This window comes from Benincasa hispida, chromosome 6 (assembly GCF_027475165.1).
Source record: "Benincasa hispida cultivar pf3 chromosome 6, pf3_genome.v1.1, whole genome shotgun sequence".
In the NCBI taxonomy this organism is placed as follows: Eukaryota; Viridiplantae; Streptophyta; class Magnoliopsida; order Cucurbitales; family Cucurbitaceae; genus Benincasa; species Benincasa hispida.
In genome coordinates, this window is record NC_143483.1 from 22,072,193 (window position 1) to 22,099,683 (window position 27,491).

At 34.2% G+C, this 27,491-nt stretch overlaps 2 protein-coding genes across 3 annotated transcripts; one reads left to right on the top strand and one right to left on the bottom strand.

The window, feature by feature from the left end:
• The first annotated feature begins 495 nt into the window (after nt 1-495).
• Nucleotides 496-3,575, top strand: MINE1 (homolog of bacterial MinE 1). Its single transcript, XM_039035213.2, has 2 exons — nt 496-832; nt 2,688-3,575. The coding sequence occupies exons 1-2, from the start codon at nt 746-748 to the stop codon at nt 3,279-3,281; spliced, it is 681 nt and encodes a 226-aa protein (XP_038891141.1). The 5' UTR covers nt 496-745; the 3' UTR covers nt 3,282-3,575.
• Nucleotides 3,576-6,827: 3,252 nt separating this feature from the next.
• Nucleotides 6,828-12,845, bottom strand: SUT2 (sucrose transporter 2). Of its 2 annotated transcripts, XM_039034820.2 has the most exons (14): nt 12,040-12,845; nt 11,666-11,731; nt 10,621-10,719; nt 10,456-10,520; nt 10,253-10,337; nt 10,122-10,155; nt 9,865-9,964; nt 9,615-9,690; nt 9,018-9,365; nt 8,692-8,835; nt 8,290-8,523; nt 8,140-8,203; nt 8,011-8,054; nt 6,828-7,253 (listed from the first exon to the last, which is right to left on the bottom strand). In XM_039034820.2, exons 1-14 carry the CDS (start codon nt 12,325-12,327, stop codon nt 7,083-7,085), a joined length of 1,818 nt encoding a protein of 605 aa, XP_038890748.1. In that variant the 5' UTR covers nt 12,328-12,845; the 3' UTR covers nt 6,828-7,082. The 2 variants fall into 2 exon arrangements, with proteins under 2 accessions (XP_038890748.1, XP_038890749.1); XM_039034821.2 differs by lacking the exon at nt 10,621-10,719.
• Nucleotides 12,846-27,491: the final 14,646 nt, after the last annotated feature.

A 27,491-nucleotide genomic window follows, 5' to 3' on the forward strand; every position in this document is an offset into this window, starting at 1 on the left:
ACTCTAGAGTCATTCGTCCAAACTCGCGACGGAACCCCACCTTTCGAGCTCACGGCTCGGGCCCCATCTGGCCCCATGAAGCTTGTCACTGACACCACCGATGACACAGTTGCTTGTCTTTCTGCTTAATGTTTAACATGGCATGCTTGCCCACTTATGACGGTGTGTTGGATGATGCACCGTCCTCCTCGGTCGCATCACAACACTTCTCTTGGCCCTCTGTCTTTGCTAGATATGTCGACACTCACGTGTCGCCACTGTACTGTATGCACAAGTGGGGTTACAATCTACTATCTCAAAGTTAGATTGTGGCACCATGCTTACCTCATCCGCACTCCTTCACACCCTGAGCATGTGTGTGCCTAACCTCCTCCTAGGCATGAATGTGCCATTCGCCCATTCACCATGGTTCACGTCGTATGCTTCGAGTTTGGCACGCTCAAAAGACAATGGTAGGTGTGACAAAATCCACCTAGGCTTTCGCTTCTCTAGATCGGGCAGTTCAGCTGGTCTAATATTTGAAATGGCCATCGCACATATTTTCCAAGAGAGGATCCGTAAAATAATAATAACAATAATATAAATATATATATATAAAAAAGAAGCCTAAATTAGAGAATGAATGAAAACGAGAGCGTTTGAATAGGGGTGCTCCTTACCCTGCAGCCTGCACTGAAAGCTGGGAGTGGCTCGCTTCTGTGCCCACAACGGCGCCAAGCTGAAGGGCAACCAACCAATACGCATAATGGCGGTTTCTGGAGATCTCAGAGTCTCCGCTACATTCTGCTCTCACCATTCTCACCCTCTTCGCCCTTCTTTTCCCTCTTCAAAGGTCCCCAACTTCTCTTCTTTCTCCATCTTTCTTACTTTTCTTATATTTCTCCTTCTATTTCTTCCTTCCCTTGCTTAATTTCTTAATTAACCGTCGGAAATTTTGTGTTATTGTTGAATTTGGTGGCTGAAAGATGTGACTTCTGGGATTCTGTGTATTGATGTTTTCTTCCCCATTTATTTTTGGTTGCCCTCCAATGGAGCATTTATAAATTGGAGGCGCTGTTAACCCTAGCTCTGCACTTGGATCTTTTTGCATTATTGTTATTGATCAGAGTTGTGTATTGTATTCGACATTTCTAGGTTTTTGTATGAACTGCAGCATCTTTTTTTTTTTTTTTTTTTTTGTTGTCTTCATTTTGCACGACAATCGCTTGTGGCGGCGCATGGATGAGACTTCATGACCTAGTTGACACTAGGGGATTCATTCCAACTATCCTATATCTTTGCAGGACGAGTTTTCAGAGGTCAATAGCAATAGGATTGTCAAATATTAGCCTCCCTACTTCCAAATTTTACCGTCATTTTATAGGTTGTACAACGGTGTTCTTGAGTTCTACAAATTTTACCATTAATCATTATATCCAGGCATTGATAGAGAATGACTTTAGTAATGTAACCTATGTCCATTTTTTTCAAATTTACTCTTATCATTTGCTTGGAGCCTCTAAGGAGGCTTTTGCTGCTTAGAGCTTGAGATGTGCGGGATCTCACGAACCCCTTAAAATGTAGTCTTTCAGAGTCGGTTTTGTTGTGGATGAAGCCTGTGTAGAATTGACGGAGTGAGTTATGAGCATAGGGCAAGGAGTTGAGCCTCCAATTCCAGTTTTATCATAAATATATAGATTCTATAATGTTGTTCATTGTGTAAGAAATCTTGTGGATGTAGCCAAGATCGACCTAGGACTTGGGTAGGCATGGCCGAAAATGACCCTTTCTTCTGTTTTCTGAAGTTTAAATTGGCTGGGACTGGTAAAAAAATCGCTTTTGGGTGAATATCTCGATGGATTTAACTTCTCCAGAGTAGCTTTGTTCCTTATTTATATGCTGTCTCAATGGGAAAAAAAAAAGAAGTGCCTCCATAGCTGATTTCTGGATTTTGATATTCAATCTTGGAATCCGGGCATGAAAAGAGGGTGTTTTGATGGAGTTTTTAGCATCTGGTTATCCCTCCTAGAGAGGATTAATTTGGTTCATCTAGGGAGAGGCCATGATCAAGTTCTCTGGTCCCAAAGCTATGGGTAAGTTCACCTCTTAATTGGCCTTCCTTAATTCCTCGCTCGTCTCCTAAGCTGAAATACCCTTGGGTGGTCCTTGTGTAGAAATTTAAAATTGTTTATAAAGTGAAGGTGTCTCTTTGGTTGTTGGCTTAACAAAATCTTGATACCCTAGAGAAGCTTTAAAGTAAGATTTGCCTGGAGGGCTTTATCACCGGTTGTTTGCAGTCTTTGCTTCAAGGAGGATGAATCCTTGGACGATATCTTTTCATTGCCCTTTTTTTGAAAGGGTGGGAGTTCCATTTTCCAAAAACTGGACGACTTGTCTCTTGAAGCTTTTAGGTGTTTGGACAGGGATTCCCTCTACTACCTTGCCCCTAGGCTTTTCTTTTCTGCCTTCTTTATTGAATATATTTCTCGTGTTCTTATTTAAATTGTTGGGAGACCCACCTTGTAAAACTAGATTTAGAGTATAGTGAATAATGTGAATATGTAATGTAACTTGATCCGGATTATTCCTTATCATTGTGGTCATGGATTACTTTTCATTATACTGCCCAAATCACAGTGCACGGCATTTGATTTAGAAACAATTGCATATGCTTTGCTGCTTATTGTAGCATTTCTACTTCATCCTAGGTTGAATTCTCTGGATTTTCAAGTGGAGGGCCTAGCAGTCATGAAGTTGCACTAAAATGGCAAAACACGGCAATTGATAGTCGCAATAGGCGTGGCGTTTCACAGATAACTACTGGGAACTCAGAAAGTTTTGAACTATCTTCAAAATCATCGAGCCAAGAAGCTGAAACCTTCCTTCTGAATGCCATAAACATGAACTTCTTTGAGCGTTTAAACTTGGCTTGGAGAATTTTATTTCCAACTCCAGCATCAAAGAGAAACTCCAATGCCTTGATCGCCAAGCAGCGACTAAAGATGATCCTCTTTGCTGACCGATGTGCGGTTAGCGACGAGGCTAAACGGAGGATTGTTAGCAACATAGTACGAGCTCTATCAGATTTTGTAGAAATCGAATCGAAAGATAAAGTTCAGTTGAGCATGTCCACGGATTCTGATCTCGGAACGATTTACTCCGTCACAGTACCTGTGAGGAGGGTGAAAGCAGAATATCAAGAAGCAGATGAGAGTGGAACGATAACAAACATCAAGTACAAAGATAACGGAGAGACATCTGGCTCTGTTGATGTGAGGTTCGATTTCTTCATTCCAGATTGAATGCATCTGTGCTTTCCTATCAGTGAAATTGATCAATAATTTGTGTTTGAACAGTGGTACGCAAAGCTTTCTTCTTCTGTATATAAATTGTACTGATTTCTGGGAGGCGATGAGAACTGTGCTTCATTTGAGATTGTAGCTGGATTTAGTCTTTTACATCAACTGGCTCTTATTTTGCTGTGGTTATTTCTGTCTAGAAGTAGAAGCCACCAATACGCTGTGTTATCATGTTCTTATTCTCATATGTTTGATCTGCTTCGATCTTTCTAATATCATCGTTGAACCATTTTAGTATTCCCGACTTGAATATAAATCAATTGGTTAAGATACAATATATTTGACTGAAAACATTAAGAGCGAACTTGGGGTAAGAACTGTAAGGCTATAATAATCACCTCTTGCTAGAATAAATATTATTTTGTATTCTCTAATTAATTACTGTCAACATTATTTGAAAACTCCCGTTTGTTATGATATTTACTATTTCTTATCCTTTTTACTATTTTATATTTATCATTTTTTATTCTTTGCTATGTTGTTTATTATTTTTTTTCAAACTAAAATAGTTTACACTTCAAACATATATTATTATAATTCAAACTAAAATAATCTACATCTAAAATACAAATTATTATAGTCCAATTATAATAACGGACTCTTGTATATCCTAAAGATTTGATTGAGGTTTAACTTAATATAATAATTAGGTTTAATTGTAGAATGAGCCTCTTATAGTAATTGTAACCAAACTTAAATATATTTTAGTCAATGTCCAACCCTCTTAGTTGACTATCTATTTACATTATATAGCCACAACGAGCAGCCAATGTCATCAATTGGTTAGTTCTTTGACATAATTTTAATATCAATGACCAAAATAGATATTATTTGAAAATTTAGAGACTAAAATTAATATTTTAAAAAAGTTTAGGAAATGAAATATAGCAAAATAAAAAATTTTGAGACCAAAATAGGATTTAAACCTAGTTTGAAATAGTAAAATCTAATTATGTTTTTAGAAAATACAGATGAATCTTAAATAACAATTGCATAAACCATATAAGAATTTGAAAAGATTAAGTTTGATTTGAAAAGAACTCCAAAATTAAAAAGAAATGAAAATTTAATTATTAATGAAAATATGCTAAATATAAATTGAGAAATAACTCAAGTAGAAGTACACCCGACTTGCTGTGAACCTAAACCTAGAGGCTCCCCTCATAAAAATGGCAAAGTTCGAGTGGACAATTCTCAACCTTACATGTATATAGAGATATTAGATTTGATTTAACATTTGTAGACCTTTTTAGAAAGACTTTGGGATCTTAAGTTTAGTGTAAAGACGACGAAGGTACGTATATCGTCTTGTAATCATTTGGCATTTGAAAATTGTACTTATTTTCTCACAAATTTTTATTCATGATTTTCATACTTCCTATATAGTCATTAGAGTTCTTAATCAATTAAGAAAATTAAAAAAATACTTTTTAAGCAATAAATGGAAGTGAAGTTTATAGATTTGACTTTTTTTAAAAAATAAATAATAAAATAGCTATCAAACGAGACCGCTGTTATCTTGAAGCTTCTTAAATCTAGATGTAAGAACACCAACAATTTAATGCAATGTCTTAAACAATTAGGTTTCGTTGTCGACGGACAAATATATGAAAACTATTTTATATATAATTAAATTAATTAATAGAAAATTAAAACTAAAGACTGAAGTGGACATTGAAAACTACGGTTGGATTGCCAAAATAGAATCAAGATTATTGGGAATTTGATTACGATAGAATTTGTTATCTGAAATCAAAATTAATATAGAAATCTGATTAGGGTGTTTGAAGTGCAGAGTTGAGTTTACTCAAGCTCAAAATTCAAAGGTAAAAAGGTAACGATTCGAAGCTTAGAAACCAAAAGAAATTAAACTTGAAACTTAGTAAATTTGTAACATTTTAAAATTGACCAAATAAAAACCATATTTAAAACTATTACTATAGACATTCTTTGCTTATTTATATACCAAATAAAAACCATATTTAACATTTGTTTTTTTTTTTGGTTTCTAGCCATTTTATAAAATACATTTATTATATTTGATTCTAAAGGTCAAAATCGATGGTTCCTTGGTTAAAAAGATATTATAGATTGCTTGATTTTTAGTTCCTTTGAAATCATTTAGAACTTACTTCACTTCTAATTAAACACTTTGATAATGTTTCAAGTCTCATCCTTGGCTTATTTATTAAATATATGAACATTACATTTCTTCTGATTTTCAAATTAGTGTCTAATAAATTTTTAAAATTTTTAATTTTATATCTAATAATTCATTAAATATAGATCAATGATAATCATAAAAACCATTAATTAAATTGAAATTCTAACTCAGTGAACTAATAAAAAAGAATCACTCACTAAATTATATATTCATTATTTCATGAAAGATTTTGTTCTAACATCTACAATAACTAAAGTAACAGGTTTCGATTATCGAAGTTTGAATTTCATTTTAATTTTCAGTGAGATTTAAAAATACTTTGAAGTAAAAATTAGAAGATGATGCTAGTTCATAAAATATTTTCAAATTTTAGTATCTAATAAATTTTTTAAACTTTCATTAAAGTATCGATTAATGATAATCATAAAAGTCATTAATTAAACTTGAATGAACTAATAAAAAAGAATCACTCATATATTCATTATTTCATGAAAGATTCTGTTCTAACATCTGGTAGGATGCAACAAGACTAAGGGATTGAGGAAATTGGGATGAGAATTAGGATGGGAATAGGTAAGGGATACACATCCCTTAGTACAAATTTTAAAACTTTAGCATAAGAATAAGCTATTCTCATGCATTCCTTATACCCATCCAAAAATTTAGGTCTTCTTGATGCCCTTTTAAAGTATTGTTAAAATTAATTAATATATGAATATTAAATTTATAATTTAGAAAATTATATCAATTCATAAATTAATTAATTCATTAATAAAATATATAGTTAATAAATTATCATTATGATTAATATTTTAAAAAATTATTTTTTAATAATTATAATTAGCTTATCATTGATTAATTATAATTCATCATTTTTTAATCACAAAATGTTATATTTATTTAAAACTGATTTGTATTGTTATATTAATTAATACATCATATTTATATAAATTCATCAAATTGATAAATCAAATTACGTAATCAAATAACTTTAATTATAAATTAATCATTTTACAAAGTAATTAATAATTTAATTAATATTATTATTTATTTGAATCGAATTTATTGTTTATCAATTAATATATCAAAATTTTATAAAAATGTTCATCTATAAATAAAATAGAAAACTAGTTTGTTACCATAAAATTTTGATAACATTTTCATATACAACCAAATACAGTCATCATTGATTGCTAACAATCTTATTTCCAGACAGCTTTAAATACCTTAAACCAAACGACCTCAATGCTTATTCCAACAACACTCTATCCAACATTAGTAACACATGTTTTATCGTATTTCTACAAGGACAAATAACATTCTCATTATCATTATATATATCTCTCATTTTATTCATCGTAGAAAACGAAAATTTACACTAGCTAAGCTATGGTACAGATACCCAAAAAATTAAAGAATATGAATATTGAATGCATATTAGTTTAAATAAAAGGTATAAGGAACTGTTGTATTGGTTGGCACTGGAAATCCAGCCTTCTTTCTAATAAGACCAACTCCAGGAATCTTTTCGTTGCACTGCATATTCTAGTTTGTTTTTAAAAAATATGATGCAGTCTTTTTTAACCGAAATGGAAACCTGTGGATTTGAAAGAACTGTTGGTTTGATTAGGCAATCGAAGAACTGCAACGATTCCTGCTGCAAGCGCACATATCGAGGCCAAAGCAAATGCAGGAATGTTTCCTCCACTGAATAATGCATCCCATGGCCCAGCTCCAAGGGATACAATCATCTTAACAAATCAAAATGTATGATCCATGTCAGTTCTGTAATGGACAAATGTAAAACAAATGTAGGGCCAAACAAAAAACTGTTTTTCGATAAAGTCATTTTTAGTTTGGTTGTCAAACACTTCGACTTGTTTCTTAATGACTTATTTTCAAAATTAAACACTTTCAGCAGTTAAACGAAACACACGTATTCTTTTAAAGAAGCAAAAGGGGGAAAAGGAAGATGGAAGAATAAACCAGATCACCGTCGAAGTATAAATTTGGAAATGGTTATCACTTGAATTCATGATAAAATCTAAAGAGTAAAGAATAAACCAGATCAACATTGAAAAGTTCCGAACGATTTTCTCTTGATGCATGATAAAATTCAAATCCAAAGCTAAAATGTTTCATTTAGAAGTAGATATAAAAGAAAAGAAATAAAAGACTTACTGACAAACACCATCGGATGTTTAAGAATTAAATTGATGTGATGTTTACGAGGAATGCTTGTATAAAACAGTTACAAAAATACTTTTAAGCAAAGCACTAATCAGGCATTTACTTAAAAGCACCGTGAAAGTTTTGAAAAGCCTTTCAACCGTCTAAAAACGATGTCAAACACTAGTTCATTTCATGAACCCAGAATTGTTGAGTCAAAAGGAAAATTAATTTAATACTATAAAAAACGATATTGTGTGTACTTGAAGAAATAGAAAAAACATCTTCAAAATAGTTTTGCTTTCTCTATAGTAGCTATAATATTTTCGTTGTCAATACCTGGGGAATAACAACTGCAAGATTGAGAACTCCTATAGCCAATCCTGTAAAAATCAGTCTTTAAAATATCAGAATCCAGTTAGTCTGTAAACACCAAGAAAAACAATACGAGATGAACTCTATTCGAACCTTGCCCACCACCAGAATCGGCAGTCAGTTCTGCAGTCAAAGAGAAGGGAACACTATATGTTATCTGCAACAGAAACAAGGAAGGAACCTTTAAATACAAGGATGTGATAGAAGGAGATGGGAATTAAAAGGAGAAGCGTTGATATTTACGGCGAGAGGAAAACCAAGAAGAGCAAAAACAGCCAAGGCAGCATTTTTTATTGTTGAATTTCCCCCAATAATATGTTCAATTCCTTCAGAGTATTGGCTGACGGATATTAGACTAATAATAGTAGTTCCCATCATGCATGCAAAGACAATAAAGTTGCTCATTGCCCAGACAAGTCTTGCTCCCATGCGCTGACACATGGGCTCTATAAAGAACGAACTGATACCAAGAACAACCTATAACAAAAATAAATAAAAGATTAAAATCTGAGACACTTATGTAATCAAATAACATGACAACTAACATCTAAAATGTAATAAAGGCAACTCACTTAAATCAAACTAAAATACCACAAAATATAAGAAAACCTCAAACTAGTAATGTAACCAAATCTGGGTTCTTACAGAATTCAATAGCAAACCAAATGCACCTTCTCTCACACCCTGATCATAAACCTGTTCGTCAGTCAAACTGCCTTTAGGGTCCCCATGATACACTTCCCTTCCCATCCAATCCGTATCAAATAAGAAGAAGGGAAACCAGGATAACTGCATGTAAAATGCAAGCAACAAAAAACAATATTCAAGAGGTGTCTACATTTGGATACACATAACTAATAACTATATCCACTGGAAAATTGCTATGAATAGATTTTTTGATGGATAGATGTAAGCTAAGAGGAAAATATCATCGCAGAAATAAGATTTTAATTAAAAAATGTAGAACCTACCCAGCTGAGAGCCATCACAAGAAGCACTGAATGCATGGCCGGCGGTAGATGTCTTAAACTGGTCAACAATTTGACTACAACTGTTGCAGGACCATCATAATAACCTTCGTTGTGACTTTCCTCACTTTTTGATTTTGAATTTTTCAAATGAATATTTTCTTGATAGCCATAGTCAGCATTGCTCCCATTCAAACTGTTAAGTTCTGGTTTTAAAATATTAGAACTATTTTGTTCATTCCCATTCAACAAAGGAGCAGAATCTGATAAACGTGGTGGTTGATCTACAGCAGTAAGCGGAACTTCATCGGCAAAATATATGGTAACAAGAGTACATATGGTTAGAAAAAGCTGCATACGTGAAATGCAGATGTTAGAACTGCAGTTGGAGAACCAAGGTTTAGTCACAAGCCAAAGATGAAACAGTTGTCTTCATTTAAGAAATACATGAGCATAAGAACTGAACATGATAGACCATCTTTCTTTTACATAATGGGTGAAGAATGATGGTGCACTATTGCTCTGTTCTTCTTACAGAGATCACCAAAAACGAAATTCTACATCATAAAGAATATTGAACTATATTAATATCTTACTCACCACAGCAGTAAGAAATGCAGCTTTAAGGTTTCCACAGGCTTCACAGCAAGCATTACTTAAAAGGAAAGGAAACCATCTGCACAAAGATGAATCATAGAAAAGAACCACAAAAGAAGATTCAAAATATGAACTAATCTCACAAAACTCTGGTCAAATAAATAGCACAAAATCAAATACATGTATCAAATCATCTCATATAAAAAAATGTAGAGAAACATTTAATCGTCTGAGATCTGGTTCAAAATATTACTTGTGCCAGCTTCCACTAGCTCCTGCTGAAAAACCTAGGATATTACCAACAGCCATCCATGAACAAAATACCGCATTTGCAACATTGTGTTGATCAGGACCTAGAATAAAGCCAACAACATAATGCTGGGTGTTTATCGAGCATATAATATTCAAAATAGAAGTAACAAATATTCATGCCCACAGAAAATGCGTTACCGTTACTGTCAAATTATCATCTTACTATAATCATCTTTTTTTGGAGGGTGAGAGAATAACCTGATAAATCAGCTAGAAGAGCACGAGCAGGACCCTGAAAGATGGTCATATGAAAATTTATTTTACTCATACAAATACTTTTAATACAGAAGTGACAGAAAATATAGGTACCGAGTCCTTTTAAGTAATACCTGCACTGTATTGTTTGCAAGATCAAGCATCCAAAAGCCTATTACAAAGATAATTGCTGCCCTTGTTCGTGTACCCTTATATACTCTGCAGGAGCATGACCAAGCAAGTTAAAACTTAAAATATCATGCTTGTTCACGACAAAAGATAAAAAACAGGCCAAAAGATAATAAAGAAATAAATTTATTAAGATGCTCCAACAAACCTGCAGTGCTCTTTCGTATCTCCTAATATATATCCAATGTCAGCAGAAAATCCAATCAACACCACCTATATAAAATAATAAATAACCATTTAGTTTCTAATACTTCGAATGGTAATTGTTAATCAAAAAGGAAACAAAACAAGTACCCAGAAGAACACAGCTTACAGCAACTGCTATCATTAAAGATCCAGCAAGAATAAAAGGACGTCTCCTTCCATATTTTGAAGAACACTTATCACTCCATATACCGACACATGGTTGAACCTAAAAACAACCAAATATAAAATAAACTAAGACAACAAAATCAACGAAGATGAAAATTTCCACTGCTTCAGCAGAAATCCATCACATTTGAATTAAATACTATATACATGACTATAATTAAGAGTCAAGGATTAGCAGAAGTTTTTGAAAGATTAAAAATTGTCATCCAGTCCCAGGAAAGAGATTGAAATAATTAATCCCTGTGTTACTGATAGTTAAGAGCATATATACAAAAATATATTTGAAAAGAAAAAGGAGGAACTTTAAGAAACGTCATGCAACAAAAAAGCCAAAAAAGAACACATATCATGTCAATCTTCAAAGATCAAGATTCATCTGCCTTTAACACTTAACATCTCCTCTTCTTATAATGCACACTAACTGGGTATTATTAACATGGCTATCTTTGAAGAGTGCATGCGAGATACAAGCCAGGCCATAGACTACTAAAATGATTACCATGTTCTGATTTTCTTTGCCTCAAAATGTAGACATAAAAAACCATACAAAAAGGAACCATATGGGAACAATATTAATAAAAAGGAACCAATCCAGTATGTCACAAATGAAATGAATTTTTATATATTATACATTATATCTAACAGTCACGATTAACCCCTCGAGACAATCTAGCCCATAAAAAAAGCCACTCATGGTGAACTAGGTACTTACCAAGGCATGAACCCAAAACCCTCAAATGGATATGAATTAACAACACTAGAAGATTCTAATCCATGGTGGTTGACATAAATAAAAAAAAAAAAATGAACCTATTAACCCATAAACACGATAAGATACGGTTTCAATGTATAATATTTCAATCATTTACACTGAAAGTTAAGTGGACAATAGATTTTCTATCAATCATGGATAAATTTTTCACTGATATCATCATTGACGGGTAAAATTAGGGGAGGACTGATATTAAATGATTATCATCACGTACCACGAGACCAGTGATGGGACCGCAAAGCCAAATAAAGGAAGAAAATGCATGCTCAATTCCGAGCGTCTGCAAATGAGACCCAAAAAAAAAAAAAGAAAGAAATTAGCAACCAAGTAAACTGTAAAACTAGGAGGAGGAAACTATATACAAATATAAACGTCGAATGATATTAGCTAGAAATAACTTATACTAACACAACGTACAAGTAATACACCAAGCAACTGGAGATAAAACGGCAAATATTTGACAATGTCATAACTAAGTAATAATCAGGCGACGTTTTTCGTAATCTGAATCATAGACCCAACACAGAATCCAAACACCTAGCGACTTAAAGACGAAAACAAAATCAGAGCACAATCGAGAAACAATACCTGAATATAGGGAGTTAGTAGGGAAAGCTGTAATGCCCAACCAAATTGAACACCGGCAGCAATAGTACAACTGAGAATTAAGATAATCAAACTATTGGGCGTAGATCTAACATGAGGCGTTGAGGAGGATGAACTATCTTGGCTTCCATTGGGACATCCACCAGAAGAAGGAGAATTGAGATCGATCCCGTGAAGCTGATGTTCATCGACAGCCACCATCTCCACTTCTGAATCATGGAGGTTCCTGTACGAAACCCTGAAGGAAACGGAGTTGGACTTGGCCGCCATGAGTGGAGCTAATCAACTGGAACGGCAAAATCGGCCGTTTACATAAGATCTGTACACCGATCTGAAGCTTCCAATGGAGATCTAATCACAGTTGGTGCAGTTACATGAAAGATGAAGGTATGGATGGATGAAATTTGATGGAATGAAGAGGATTTCTGTGGTTTCAGTTGAAATCCACCGCCATTGCAGAAGCTCAAAAATGGTATCGCCGTCAATTACACGGTGGAGTATTGTGAAAATGTGTATTGAAAGGAAGTTTGAATGAATACTTTAATTCATGAACCTTATAAAAATAAATAAATAAATACTTGAATTCATGAAATTTTTATGAATTCGAAAGTATTAAAAACAGAATTGACCCAGAAATTAAAGTTTTTCAAAATTGCATTTTGATGATTATCATATTCCACGATTCGTGTAATGACGATGTGGAAACAGAAATTTAAAGAAAGAAATAGAAAAATAATTAAAAAGTAATATCAAATATTAAAAAAATTATAAAATTTAAGATGTGAAATATTTGCCGATAAACTAATTGTAAATTGTTTATTATAAAATAAAATAGATATAAATATGAAAAATCATAATATTAAACTAACATAACAAGGATAGAAAAATCGTAACACTAAACATAAGAGAGATACAAAAAACATAACACGACATAATGGGAAAGAAAGAAGAAAAGAAAACTCTACAAATAGATAGAACTTGAGAGAATGAGCAAAATATTAGAGAACTCACATCAATTTAAATTTAATGTAAAATGACGTGGAAATTCAATGAAAAAGATTTGAATGAAAATATGTGGTTTCTTGAAAATATGGATTTTTTTATAGTATAAGAGAAAAGACTTTCAGAGCTAGTTAGAATAGCTAATTATTTTAGAAAAAAAGAAAAAAAAAGCTCGAAATTTTGAGAAATTTGGGAAAAATCAAAATTTCCCTCCTACTAAATTTTGGGATTTCGACCAAAATTTTCCAGTATGGTTATCGTACCGTTTTTAGCTTAAGTTTTTTTTTTTTTGTTTTTAGTTTTGGAGCATACAAAAATTTGGAGGGAATAATTTCAACCTAATCCTATTGTTTTATGTTGATTGAGAGTACAAAGGATGACAACTTATGGAGTAATAAGGTTGTGAACTTCTCCTTAAAAAAATAATAAAAAAGATTATGAACTTCATTTCTTATTCAGCTTAAGGAATTCGAAAATCAATTTTATGCCCTAATAAGTATTAAAGGTTGAATTTTGTGCTCAAAACTCGTGGTTTGTATATGTATAAACAAATTATTGATTATTAATAAAATAATTGTTTATTTTATTTTGTATCTTAATATTGCATAACTTAATCCAATATACAAAATCTAAGGTTATTTACATGAGATATGAACAGAAAGTAGTTGACATGAGTGAATTACGTTCAAGTAATAACTTAAAGGGTCTATAGTAGATGGATAAAGTTGAGTGTCTTATCCTGATAACACTATAGATACGGCCCCCTTTGTAAAAGTTACAAACGAAGTAATCCAAATCGTTCACGTGATGAATTTTTATAAGACTGGACCACGATAATTAATCTCTCTGTATAACTCCGTTGATTGTTGAAGAGATTAATATTTCACATGAAGATCATATATAAATCGATCTTAATCTTGTATGAACTCCTGTTTATGAGGATTCATCATTTGATTTGCATAGGTGAGAGTGGCCCAAGTTGCCGACTCAATAAGTCTACCATTTTAGGGACTTGATCGAATAGGGAGCTAGGAACGTAATTTCATAAGATGGAATTCATTCCTTCCCGTGTAGGAAAGGTAGATGCGGCATTCCCTTAAGAGCTGACTCCGAGATTTAAACAATGAGGTCCTACACTTTCACTGACCCAAGAAGGACATAGTTTATGGTTGGACCTTAAACAAGTTGTTTATTAGAGGATCGATGGTACTTAAGAATGAAGAGGTAATTACAAGGGTAAAACGGGCATTTGACCCAGCTATAACTACGAACAACTCGTGAAGGATCGACTTATGTGTAATGGTTATATCTATGGATGCAGCATATTCTACAGTGCATAAGAGTTAGCTATGAGTCTATAGTTATTTGCCTCATAGTTAATGAATGTTGATTAATTTAATTAAAGAGTCAAATTAATTAATGTTGGATCATTGGAGCTTATAATCTGTAGGTTCATTAGATCCGTCTGTTAGCTTACAACGGATAAACAAGGACTGAAAATTTTGAAATATTTTTAAATGTTCAAATTGATTAAGGGAATATATGTTAACTGTATATGCTACAATTAATATAATATTTAAAATTAAATATTAGATATTTAATTTAATTTAATTTGGTTAAATTAATTAAATTAAAACTCCCCAACATTGTAAAGGAGTTGGCAAATAGTGGAGAGTGAGAAATTACACTACAACTCTCTCCTTAAAGTGTAAAGTGTAAAGTGTCTGCATTTGCCAGCAATTACAAGTTTTAACTATGGAAAAACTTTTCCCTTTCTCAAAAACTCTTTGTCTCAATATCACAGAGAAAAACTTTCTCAATTCTCTTTCTACTTACTCTTTCAAAAGGAAGACTCCCACAAGTCGGTTCTTGCCAAGAAAATAGTCGAGAAGACTTTTCGGTGGCATCGGGCATCGGTGAAAAAGAACTTGTTGTGGAAAAGGAGAAGATTGGGAGAATTTTTTAAAGATAATCTTTAAAGGTAACTCTACTCAACCTAATTTTATGCTTAGCCTAAAGTTTTTTATAGCATGTAATATATGTTTCTTTTAATTCTGTATTTTTCATCTTCCAAGTAAAAAAATAAAAAACATTCAAACGCTTCTGCTAGGGGATTTGATCTCTTCATTAACTCCATATACTATGAGAGTTCACAACTTTCGACTTCATAACTTCTTAAATGGGGTGCCTAACTCACCAATATGAACTGAGTTGAGTTGGTAAAAATTATCAACTCAATGTTTGGTCCACCAACTTTTAATGTTGGTGGAGTTGAGTTGGTTATTTCTACCAACTCACCCCAACTCTCCCTCCCTCCAGTATTTCCAGTGGTTCCACCTGTTGGCTATCATCGGCAACTACTGCTACCACATTCTAGTGGCCAATTCTGACGACCACTTTTCTGCACCTAATTTTGACAACCAACTTTTGCTCCGGTAACTACCTTCCAACAATAACTTCGGTGAAGACCATGTTTGCTGATCAACTCTAGTGATAACTGAAGGTACTCTTATCAAATAGTACCTCTGAGCGGAAGCAAGATCGTTCCAAACTCATTGTGACAGAATTACTACATTCACAATCAAACAGACTAGTTAGGCAATATACACCAAATTATAGGCATGCTTTGAAACTTTAAACAACAAGAGAACAAAATACATACCAATTGAAGAATCCTTCTTCACCAAAATCTCGCTCTCGTCCAAGGACTGTTCCTCTCACTCTCATTGAGAACGTCCAAGCAATCGTCCACCAAATCGTCTACTCACGAACGAACTCCTCACGAACTCGGTAGCAAGGAAGACATTATCACTTGGAACCCTCCGTATTCTCGGTGTGAGAATCCAGGAGGTGTGGGCTCTATTAGATTTAGTAGAAGGAAGGAGGAGGAGACAATCGTATACCATGACCAAGCAAGTGGGAGAAGTCGGGTATCTATCGTATAGACGATGTTTGATCATTTAGATAGAGGTACACGATCGTTTAGTAAAAAGGGCGCGATCGTATAGACAATATTTTAGTAAGACGCTCGGGCTCACGATCGTTTAGAAAGAGCTAGACGATCGTTTAGCAAATCTTATGCGATTGATTAGTAAACCGCACACGTGTATATGATCGTTTAGAAACGTTGAGCTATCATGTATGCTCTTGGTTTGTTATGCGATAGGCAGTATACACTACTTGTGAGCGAATGTCTAATCTTTTCAAAATGAAAACGATTTTCATTTTATCCTTCAGCTACGAAAACTGAATGTAACCTCCCATTAACTCATTCGGTTATGGAGAAAAAACCAACACAATTATCCCATAATTGTCAAATTAAATAATAAATATAATCATATTATATTCATTAACCTATGGTTTAATATCACATCAAATACAACATATGAACCATAGTCTTTTTTCTTCCATTAGATATAAATCATATTTATATCATTTTCCTTCAAATAATGTATCTCATACATCCTGTCAACTATATCATATATAATTGACTCGTTCAATCATATCATATATAATCGAACTCCCTCTTGTCAATTTGAACACTTCAAACTAACCCAAAAACTGATTCTCAACTTGAATCCATTGAGCTACCAAGGGGACCTTATGGACCTAACGAAGCTTCAACGGTACGTGAATACTGACTAAACTCTTTAGCCACAAAATCCACCATCCGCTAACTGCCAGACATTCCATTAAAGACTGATAGCTGTACTCTTCTCACCACAGATATATTTCTGTGTCCATCGGATATAACCAATCAATAGTACGATAACCACCCTTCACAGATGCTCGTAAGTACAGTTGGGCAAATTTACCATTTTGCCCCTATAGTTACATTTAACTCCTTAAGTACCACTGATCCCTTTAATGAACAATACAACATAATCCCACTATGTATAGACACCTCTCAGGCCATGAAAAGATGTGTGACGCTACATCGTTCAAGCCCCGGAATCAGCCCTTAAGGGAGTAATCTATCTACTTACCCCTGCTTCGGGGAAGGAGTGAATTCCATCTTGTGTAGCTGAGTTCCCAGTTCCCAAATCAGACGAATCCCCAAAGTGATAGGTTTGAGTCGGTGATCTGGTCACTTGCACCTATGCAAATCAAAGGACCTCCCTCAAAAGCATTTCCAACTTACTTAGGATTGAGGTCATGTTACTTATGGTCATCTTAATGAAATGAAGTCTCTGTCATGAATGGCGTTATATAACGATACTATAACACTTCGTGGTTCGGTCTTATACAAACTTCTTTGTATAGGACGCCCCCGCTCGCATGTCTCCACATGAATGATCAGGATCAGACCATCTGTAGCAAGTCACAACACTTGTAACTATTCTACAAGGCGGACTGCATCCGTAGCGTTACCAGGATAAGGTTTCCCTCCTTTATCCATATACTACAAACCATTTTGGTTATCACTTAAGGCATGATTCACTTGTATGTCTCCATATACATGCTTAAGTTACAAACGATAACCAAGGCTCTTAGTTTATTGGTTTGTGACAAAGCAAATAAAACATCCAATGTTCATAGACAAAAGTGAAGAAAAGATCATATATTATTACATCACAAGCGTTTGTTCAAAACTGTGTTTACAAACTACAGGACCTAACGAGAGTTTAGGGCATCATCCCCAACAATAACTACCTTTGATGACCAACATCGACATTCACCTCAGGCAACCAAACTCTATCGAATATCACCTCTAATTATCAACTTCGGCTACGACCACCTCTAGCGCCCAACTCTGATGATCACCTCGGGAGACCAACTCCAACTACTAACTTCGTCATTCATCTCCAAAGACTGACTCGACCGATCATATACTAAAAGAAAGCAAAAAAAAAAAAAAAAAAAACTCAAATTGACGAAAGTATTTTTAAATACAAATAAGAAATGATTAGATTATAGTGTTTAATAGTCATATTTTATATTCTATTGAGGGATTCTCTAAGGATGATCAGGTCATCCTTATAAACCTACTTTTCATAAACATCCAAAAGACCAACTGCTTCTTATCAGTCCCACCATAGTCTATGATGAGGTATTATTTGCGTCTACTCGGTAGAACTGACTAACTTAACTATCTTAATGAACAATTTTTTTTTATATGCATGAAATTGGCTTATTGTCTGTCACGTTTATACATATATATGAAGAGATTGGATTCCTGAAGCATAAGCGTAAGAATGCCTGGTGTCTCGAATTTTGTTTGCAAAACTCAAAAAACAGAGAGACGGAAATACAAGATAAACAACAAGACCTAAGCATGCTTTTCTACAGAAATTCAGAGAAGAAAGGGAGATCAAATAGACTAATCCTTGAAGATGCGATCTTCTTAAAATCCTCTCCGGTGAGATCACGAACTGTGAAGCTTTTCTCTCGAAATCGAGCATCACGAACACAGCAGTGAGGACACTACCACAACATTACCTTGTTATTCTCAACGTGAGAATCACAAAGAGTTTTGTGGGCTTCTATATTTAATTTTGTGAAAGGGACAAAGTGTAACCCCCTGAAACCTCTCTATAAGATTTTCCTAAGTGGAGTGATTTGTGAAGACTTATCGAGATGCTTGGAAGCAAGGCTTGGATTGGCCTTAGGGGAGATTGAGGAGAAAGGAATGAGTTGGCTAAATCAAAGAAAAGTATGCTCTAGGAGGTGGATGCACATAAATGTTGGGGTTGATGCCCTAAATGTCGTACGGTCCTATAGTTTGTATTGTAATGTACGAACATTTTATTTATGTAATAAAATATGTGATGTTTTATTTCAAAATTAGTTGCATCAACCACAAACCAATAAAATAACATCCAAGGTTATTTTTGTAGTTTAAACATGTATGTAGAGGCATACAAGTGGATCATGTTTAAATGATAACCTAAATGGTCTGTACTAGATGGATAAGGTTGGATACCTTATCCTAGTGACCTTATGAGTATGACCCGCTTTGTAGATATTACAATTGTTGTAAAATGCTACAAATGATCTGATCCTGATCATTCATGTGGGGATATGTGAGCGGGGATATTCTATACAAAGGAGTTTGTATAAGACCGGACCACAAAATGTTTAGTCTCATTATATAACACTGTTCATAATTGAGACTTTCATTTCACCAGGATGACCATAGGTAACATGATCTGAATCCTGAGTGAGTTGTGAACTCCTGCCTATAAAGGTAGTTCTTTGATTTGTATAGGTGAGAGTGGCCAGATCGCCGACTCAACAAGCCTACCATTTTAGGGATTAGTCTGATTGGAGAGTTGGGAAAACAGCTACACAAGAAAGAATTCACTCATTCCTTAATATCGGGGCAAGTAGATTAATTGCTCCCTTAAGGACTGACTCTGGGGCTTCAATATGGCGCCACCTTTTTCCTGGCCCGAGAGGGGTTTGATCATAGTTGGACTATGATTTATTGTTCATTAGAGGGATTAGTAGTACTTAAGGAGTTAGACGTAACTATAGGGGCAAAATGGTAATTTTGGCCTAGCTGTACTTACGAGCAATTTGAGAAGGAACATCGTACTGTTGATTGGTTATATCCAATGGACACTGAAATATATCTGTAGTGCGAAGAGTGTAGCTGCCGGTCTTTAGTGGAGTGCCCGACAGTTAACGGATGGTGAATAATTTAATTAAAGGAGTTTAATTAATCATTCATGTACTGTTGGGGCTCCAAGTTAAAGGTCCATAAAGTCCCCTCTGCAGCTCAATGAGAATTAATGAGAATCAATTTTTGGATTAATTTGAATTGTTAAAATTAATTGAGGAAATTAATTATATATGATATAATTAATTTAATCTAATTATATATGATATAATTACTGTAATGTATATGATATATTATAATATAAAATTTATTTGAGAGGAAATATATATTTGAATATGATTCAAATATTAATTATATGAATTTAATTGATATAATTAAATTTAATATAAATGAGATTTATATTAAATGCCATTGGTGAGAAAATAGAAACTATAGGTTATATTGTATTTGATACAATATAGAATCTATAAGTTATGTGTTATATTTGATATAACATATAGTTTAACATATATATTATATGATAATGTAGTTATCATATAAATATATATTAAATTGATTTATGAAAATAAATAAATAAATTTTATTTTATTTTAAAAATATTTTTGAGAGAGAGTTGTATCTCCTTTCTCTCTTTTCTCTCTAAAAGTGCTAGTAGGGGTAGAAAAGAAGTTGTTCTTCTTCTTCCCTGTGGTGATTTTTCACAAGTGATAAAGAGACACAGAAAAGTTGTGAAAATTGGAATATCATCTCTTCGTCTCAACACTCTAAAAAAATCCCTTTTTTTCAAAATAGCCAGAGCCCAAAAAAAAACTCCTGAATTCTCATCTAAAGAATACAGAGAAATCTTTCATGGTGGTGTCCTCCCAGACGGTTAGAGGGTTCGAGATTGTTTGTGACAAGATTCAGAGAAGGAATTTCGTGAAGAAGTGTTCTTCAAGGATAATGTTTCTTAAACCATTTTACTTTTAATGTAATCTATGTTTTATTATGTGCTATAATTATCTTTTAAATACATAATTTGTATGTTCTCATTGTAAAATTTATGATCTACAGTTTTTGGGATTTAGTCCGTTCCTATGCTTCCACTCAAGGACCTTCAATGGGCATCAGAGCACGATTTCTAGCCCAAAATTTTCCAAAATTTTAGATTAATTTTACAGTGTTCTGGTGGGATTTTGCATTCTGTAACTCATATGATGAATGTTTTGTGGAATGTAAGTTTTTGCGATTATTAGATGTTTTTAGGATTGGACTATATAGATTTATCGCTTTCAGTTTACAAATTGGTTTGTAAGGGCCCATGTTTTGAGGCATTTAAATGTGATCGAGTCTGTATTTAAAGTTTTGAGTCGCTCGTACTATTCTCGATGTGTTTTCTGGACAAAACGAAGTCCACTTTGGGAAAACAAGAAAGCTCGTTTGATCGTTGTTTAGAAATGCTTGTTATGCAATGGCACTTGGAGTGAGGTGCTATGTGATAGCATTGTGCAATCGTGGCCATGTGATAGCCCTAAGCGATCGTGGCTATGTGATAGCCCTATGTGATCATGACTATTTGATAGCTTTATGCTATCATTACTATGCGATAGCTTTACGCTATCGTTGCTATGTGATAGCACTAGATGATCGTGGCCATGCGATAGCTTTGTGCTATCATTGCTATGTGATAGCACTAGATGAACATTGCTATACGATAGCACTGTACGATCATGGTTTGTCGTGGCATTGGATGTTCATTGCTATGCGCTAAATGTGGGCAATCATAACTGGGTGATTTGGGTCGAGCGGTTCAAGACCTGATTCACTTGTTTCAAATTGGCTGACTCTTTATTTGTAATAGTTAGTTCTTAAATTTCTTTTAGGTGTCCAATCCCGGTCCATTAATTTCTCTTTTAAATTATGCATGTGATGTATGATTATTTTATTATTATATGTCATATTGTATGCCATATAGTATAAAACCTCACCATAGGTTATGCCTTTAATTTTCATACATAATTTATATTATAATTGTTATAATATATGTTTAGATGCATGTTTTAATATTATAGCATGCTCATGCATCATATAGTATAAATGTTATAATATATGCATGCATGCATTAATTACATATACATGCGTCATTTATATTATAAGAGTTATAATATATAGTATGAATATATGTTTAAAGTATGTTATTAATAATTTCATTACTTTAGTATATAATTGTTATGTATGTTAGTAATGAAATGAAATTGCATGAAGCATCATTTTAGGGTAATTTATAATTGTTTTAAGATTGCCTAAGTATGTTTTACTTGCAATGTATGGTTTTAGTTTATTTCATTTCACTATAATTGTTATAACAAAATAAAATTAGAAATTAAAATCAATAATACAGAGTTACATGCAACCTTTAGGTTAAAATCGTTTTTTAAAATTGTTTTAAAACATGATTCAACTAGACCTAAGTTCACATTTCTAATGAGATTAGAAATATAAGTTTAATCTTTTAATCGGTTTAATAGGATTAAATTGATTCTTAATAAAAGATTAAATATGTAACAAATGTATCTATAAGGGACCTTTTATCTAAGGCGGGTTCTGTCTAGGCTGAGGTATTTAAGATGACAGAAATGTAACACCCATACTTGAGAACTTACATGAAAAGGTGAATTAGCTAGATTTGTTATATGCATGAAAGTTTGATTAAAGTTTGTTAAAGAGTTTAACAGATCTTAATCAAAATTGTTTAACTATCCAAAGGTAAGTGTTGTTTTTGGACAAATTAAACAATCACTTAGATAAAATTAGTAGTCGAATTTTTCTAAGTTAATTAACCCTAGGTAAAATGCTCAGTGGGAGGAAATGGGGTATATGATACTTCATTTTATCCTCTTCACGTTTCTCCCTTAAAGTTCACATCGTGAGGTCTATATTCAGCCTCGAAGCACCATGGGTGTTCCCTTACGGATTGCATTTGTATAGATCAATATCAAGATGAATGGAGAGGTTGTTTATAGTAAGTGAGAGCGGGATGTGTGACAACATATCCCTCGGTCTCTCTCATTAGTTTGAAGTAAAGTTTCATGCATGGCCTCGTGGCACCGTCGGTGTCCTCCTAAAGGATGATATTTTTGTATGACCCTTTATTCAAACTCCAGCAATGGATATGGTTGCTTTAGTTTCATGTCCTAATTGGTTTTTCCTATGGTTGGCTCATTAGGGCGGAACTCTAGGACCTAAAATGAGGTGTTACACTTATAAGAAATGTTAAGTGAGTTTAACAAATTTTGGACCGAACAATGGTGACTGATAGTTATAAGAACAAGGAGTTGTTATGTCTATTGGTTGAGAATGTTTCATTTTAGTGAAGGGGCACTTGATCACCCTACGGTGACTTTTGTCCTGCCTTACTGAAACATCATTGCTAGGTACACTAGACTATTTTGCTAAAATTGATTGGTTGCCTTGTTGGTTTAATGCAAATAAATTAATAATAAATAATTTGTATGGTTTCAGCAAATTTATTTCACAATGACTTCTACGACCTTAAATCTACTCACCGTTGATAAATTAACAGGCGAAAACTACACTTTATGGAAAAACACGATAAACACAATACTTATAATCAATTACCTTCGTTTTGTCCTCATGGAGGACTGTCCTCCCATTCCATCTTCAAATGTTTCTTAAAATATTCAGGAAGCATATGAGTGTTGCACACGGGAAAACGAAAAGGCCCGAGCATATATCTTGTCGAGTCTTTTCGAAGTCTTAACTAAGAAGCATGAGCCCATACTCACAGCCAGTGAGATCATAGAGCCCCTTAAGGGAATGTTCGAACAACCGTCCGCATAGCTTAGGCATGACGCTCCCAAACACATCTTCAATGCTTATATACAAGAAGGGGCATCTGTTCGAGAACATATTCTCAACATGATGGTCCACTTCAATGTGGCGAAGATGAATGGATCCATCATCGATGAAGCTAGCCAGGTTAGCTTCATTTTGGAATCTTCACTTGAAAGTTTCCTACACTTTTGTAGCAATGTTTTTTTTTAATAGGATTGATTACAACCTAACCACCTTACTCAATGAGCTACATACCTTCCAATCCTTGATGAAAAGCAAGGGATAGAAAGGTGAAGCAAATGTTGCTTCATTCTCTAAGAAGTTCCACAGAGATTCGACCTCTAGGACAAAGTATGTACCTTCTTCCTCCGGTACCAAAAAGTGGAAGAAGAAGAAAGGTGGAAAGGAGAAAGCTAACCCACCAACTGCAGCTCAAAGGAAAGCTAAGGTTGCAAAGAGAATCTATTTCCATTGCAACCAGGAGGAATATTGGAAGAGAAATTGTTCCAAGTACTTGGTGGAAAATAAGAAGGCCAAGCAAGGTAAACTCAATTTACTTGTTTTTGAAACATGTTTAGTGGAGAATGATGATTCTACCTGAATTATAGATTATGGCGCCATTAACCACGTTTGTTCTTCATTTCAAGGAATTAGTTTTTGGCAGCAACTTGATGTTGGTGACATGACGATGCAGGTTAGAACTGAGCACATCGTCTCGACTGTGAAAGTGGAAGGTCTGTAGTTGACTTTACAAAATAAATTCATTTTACTAGAAAATGTGTATGTAGTTTCTGCCTTAAAAAGGACCCTAATTTCTACAAAGTGTTTATTAGAACAATCTTATTTTATCAACTTCCATGTAAATAAAGTGTGTATTTCCAAAAATGGTGTTGATATTTGTTCTACAAACTGGAAAGCAACCTTTATGTGCTAAGACCGTTAGCAACTAAAGCCATCCATAACATTGAAATGTTTAAAACAACGGTAACTCAACATAAAAGACTTAAAATTTCTCCTAAAGAAAATGCCCAACTTTGGCACTTAAGATTAGGACACTTCAATCTTAATAGGATTGAAAGATTGGTGAAGAATGAACTTCTAAGCGAGTTAGAAGAAAATTCTTTCCCTGCGTGTGAGTCATGCCTTGAAACAAAAATGACTAAAAGACCCTTTACTGGAAAAGATCACAAGGCCAAAGAACCTCTAGAGCTTGTACATTCAGACCTCTGTGGTCCGATGCATGTTAAAATAATGGGAGGTTTTGGATATTTCATCACTTTTACTGATATTTATTCAAGATATGAGTATGTTTATTTAATGCAACATAATTCTGAATCTTTTGAAAAGTTCAAAAGAATTCAAGGCTGAAGTTGAAAATGCATTAAATAGAACTATTAAGACATTTTGATTTGATCAAGGTGGAGAGTTTATGGATCTGGCATTTCAAAACTATTTGATAGAACATGGAATTGTATCCCAACTCTTAGCACCTAGTACACCTCAACATAATGGTATATCAGAAAGGAGAAATCAGACCTTGATGGACATGGTTCGGTCTATGATGAGTTACGCTTCTTTACCTGACTCGTTTTGAGGTTATGCAGTAGAGACTGCAACGTATATTTTAAACTACATTCCATCCAAAAGTTTTACCAGAATACCTTTGAAGTTATGGAATGGTCATAAAGCTAGTTTACGTCATTTCAGAATTTAAAGTTGCCCAGCACATGTGCTTAAGGCAAATCCTAAGAAACTGGAACCTCGTTCGAAACTATGCCTATTTGTAGGCTACCTCAAAGGAACAAGTGGTGGTTTCTTCTTCAACCCTAAGGAAAATAAAGTGTTTATATCGACCAACGCTACTTTTTTGGAAGAAGATCACATAAGGGAGCACAAGCCCCGCAGTAAAGTTGTGTTGAATAAACTTTCCAAAGAAACTACTGAACCTTCAACAAGAGTTGTTGAAGAACCCAACATCTCAATAAGAGTTGTTGAAGTTTGATCATCTAGTAGCTCAAATCCACCTCAAGTGTTGAGGCTGTCCATTATATGGGTTTAACGGAAATCCTAGCTATAGTAGTTGACGGAGATGTTGGGGATCCATTGTCTTATAAAAAGGCAATGGATGATGTTGACAAAGATGAGTGGATCAAAGCTATAGACCTCGAAATGGAGTCAGTGTACTTCAGTTTAGTTTGAGATCTTGTAGATCTACCTGGTGGGGTTAAACTTATAGGTTGCAAATGGATCTACAAGAGGAAACGAGGTGCTGAAGGTGAAAACTTTCAAGGCTAGACTAGTGGCAAAGGATTATGTCCAAGTTGAGGGAGTCGACTATGAGGAGACTTTCTCACCTGTTGCCATGCTCAAGTCTATCTGGATCCTCTTGTCCCTTGCCTCATATTATGGCTATGAGATTTGGAAAATGGAAGTCAAGACTACCTTTCTGAATGACAATCTTAAGAAGACCATTTTCATGAAGTAGCCCAAGGGGTTCATAACCCAAGGTCAAGAGCAAAAGGTTTGCAGGCTTAATCGGTCCATTTATGGACTGAAGCAAACTTCTCGATCTTGAAATATAAGGTTTGATACTGCAATCAAATATTATGCCTTTGATTAGAATGTTGATGAGCCTTTTGTATACAAGAGGATCATCACCAGTTCAATAGGTTTCCTAGTGTTGTATGTAGACAATATCCTACTCATTAGGAATGATGTAGGTCAACTGATTAAATTTAAGAACTAGCTAGCGACCCAATTCCAAATGAAAGATTTAAGAGAGGCTCGGTTTTTTTTGGGAATTCAGATCTTTAGAGATCAAAAGAACAAAATGCTAGCTCTTTCTCAAGCATCGTACATTGACAAAATGCTTGTCAAGTATTCGATGCAGAACTCCAAGAGAGGTTCGCTACATTTCAGGCATGGAATTATCTCGTCTAAGAAACAATCTCTTAAGACACCTTAAGAGGTTGAGGAAATGAGACGAATCCTCTATACATCAGCTATTGGCAGCCTGATATATGTGATGTTATGTTCTAAACCTAACATCTACTATGTGGTGTGGATAGTTAGTAGATATCAGTCTAATCCACTATATGATCACTGGACCATCGTTAAGAATATCTTCAAGTATCTATAGAGAACGAAGGACTACATGCTTGTGTATGGTTCTAAGGATCTGATCCTTACAGGATACACGGACTCTAATTTTCAGACTGATAAGGATTCAAGGATATCCACATCAATATCAGTGTTCACTCTTAACGGGAGAGCAGTAGTCTGGAGGAGCACCAAGCAAGGGTGCATTGCTGACTCCACCATGGAGGTTAAGTATGTAGCGGCTTATGAAGCTGCTAAGGAATTTGTTTGGCTTAGGAAGTTCCTGACTGATCTGGAAGTTGTTCGTGATAATAGTAGTGCTACGATTAATTCCCAAGAGCCTCGGAGTCACAAGCACGGAAAGCATATAAAGTGGAAGTATCATCTCATTCGAGAGATTGTGCATCGAGGAGACGTGATCGTCACGCAGATAGCTTCAAAGCACAATGTTGTTGATCCATTTACAAAGGCTCTCATGGCTAAGGTGTTTAAAGGTCATTTGCAGAGTATGGGTCTATGGGACAGGCCACGTTTAGACTAGGGCAAATGGGAGATTTGTATTGTACATATTATGTCCTAGTTTATTGTTTTGTGTACTTTGTATTTAGTATGACTTTTACATTGTATGCCCTATTAGCTTTAGATCAAGTGGGAGATTGTTGGGGTTGATGCCTTAAATATCGTAGGGTTCTATAGTTTGTAATTATAATGTACAAATATTTTATTTTTGTAATAAAATATGTGATGTTTTATTTTAAAATTAGTTGCATTAACCACAAACCAATAAACTAATATCTAAGGTTATTTTTGTAGCTCAAACATGTATGTAGAGACATACAGGTGGATCATGTTTAAGTGATAAATGGTCTGTAGTAGATGGATAAGGCTGGATACTTAATCCTAGTGACACTACAAGTATGGCCCGATTTATAGACAT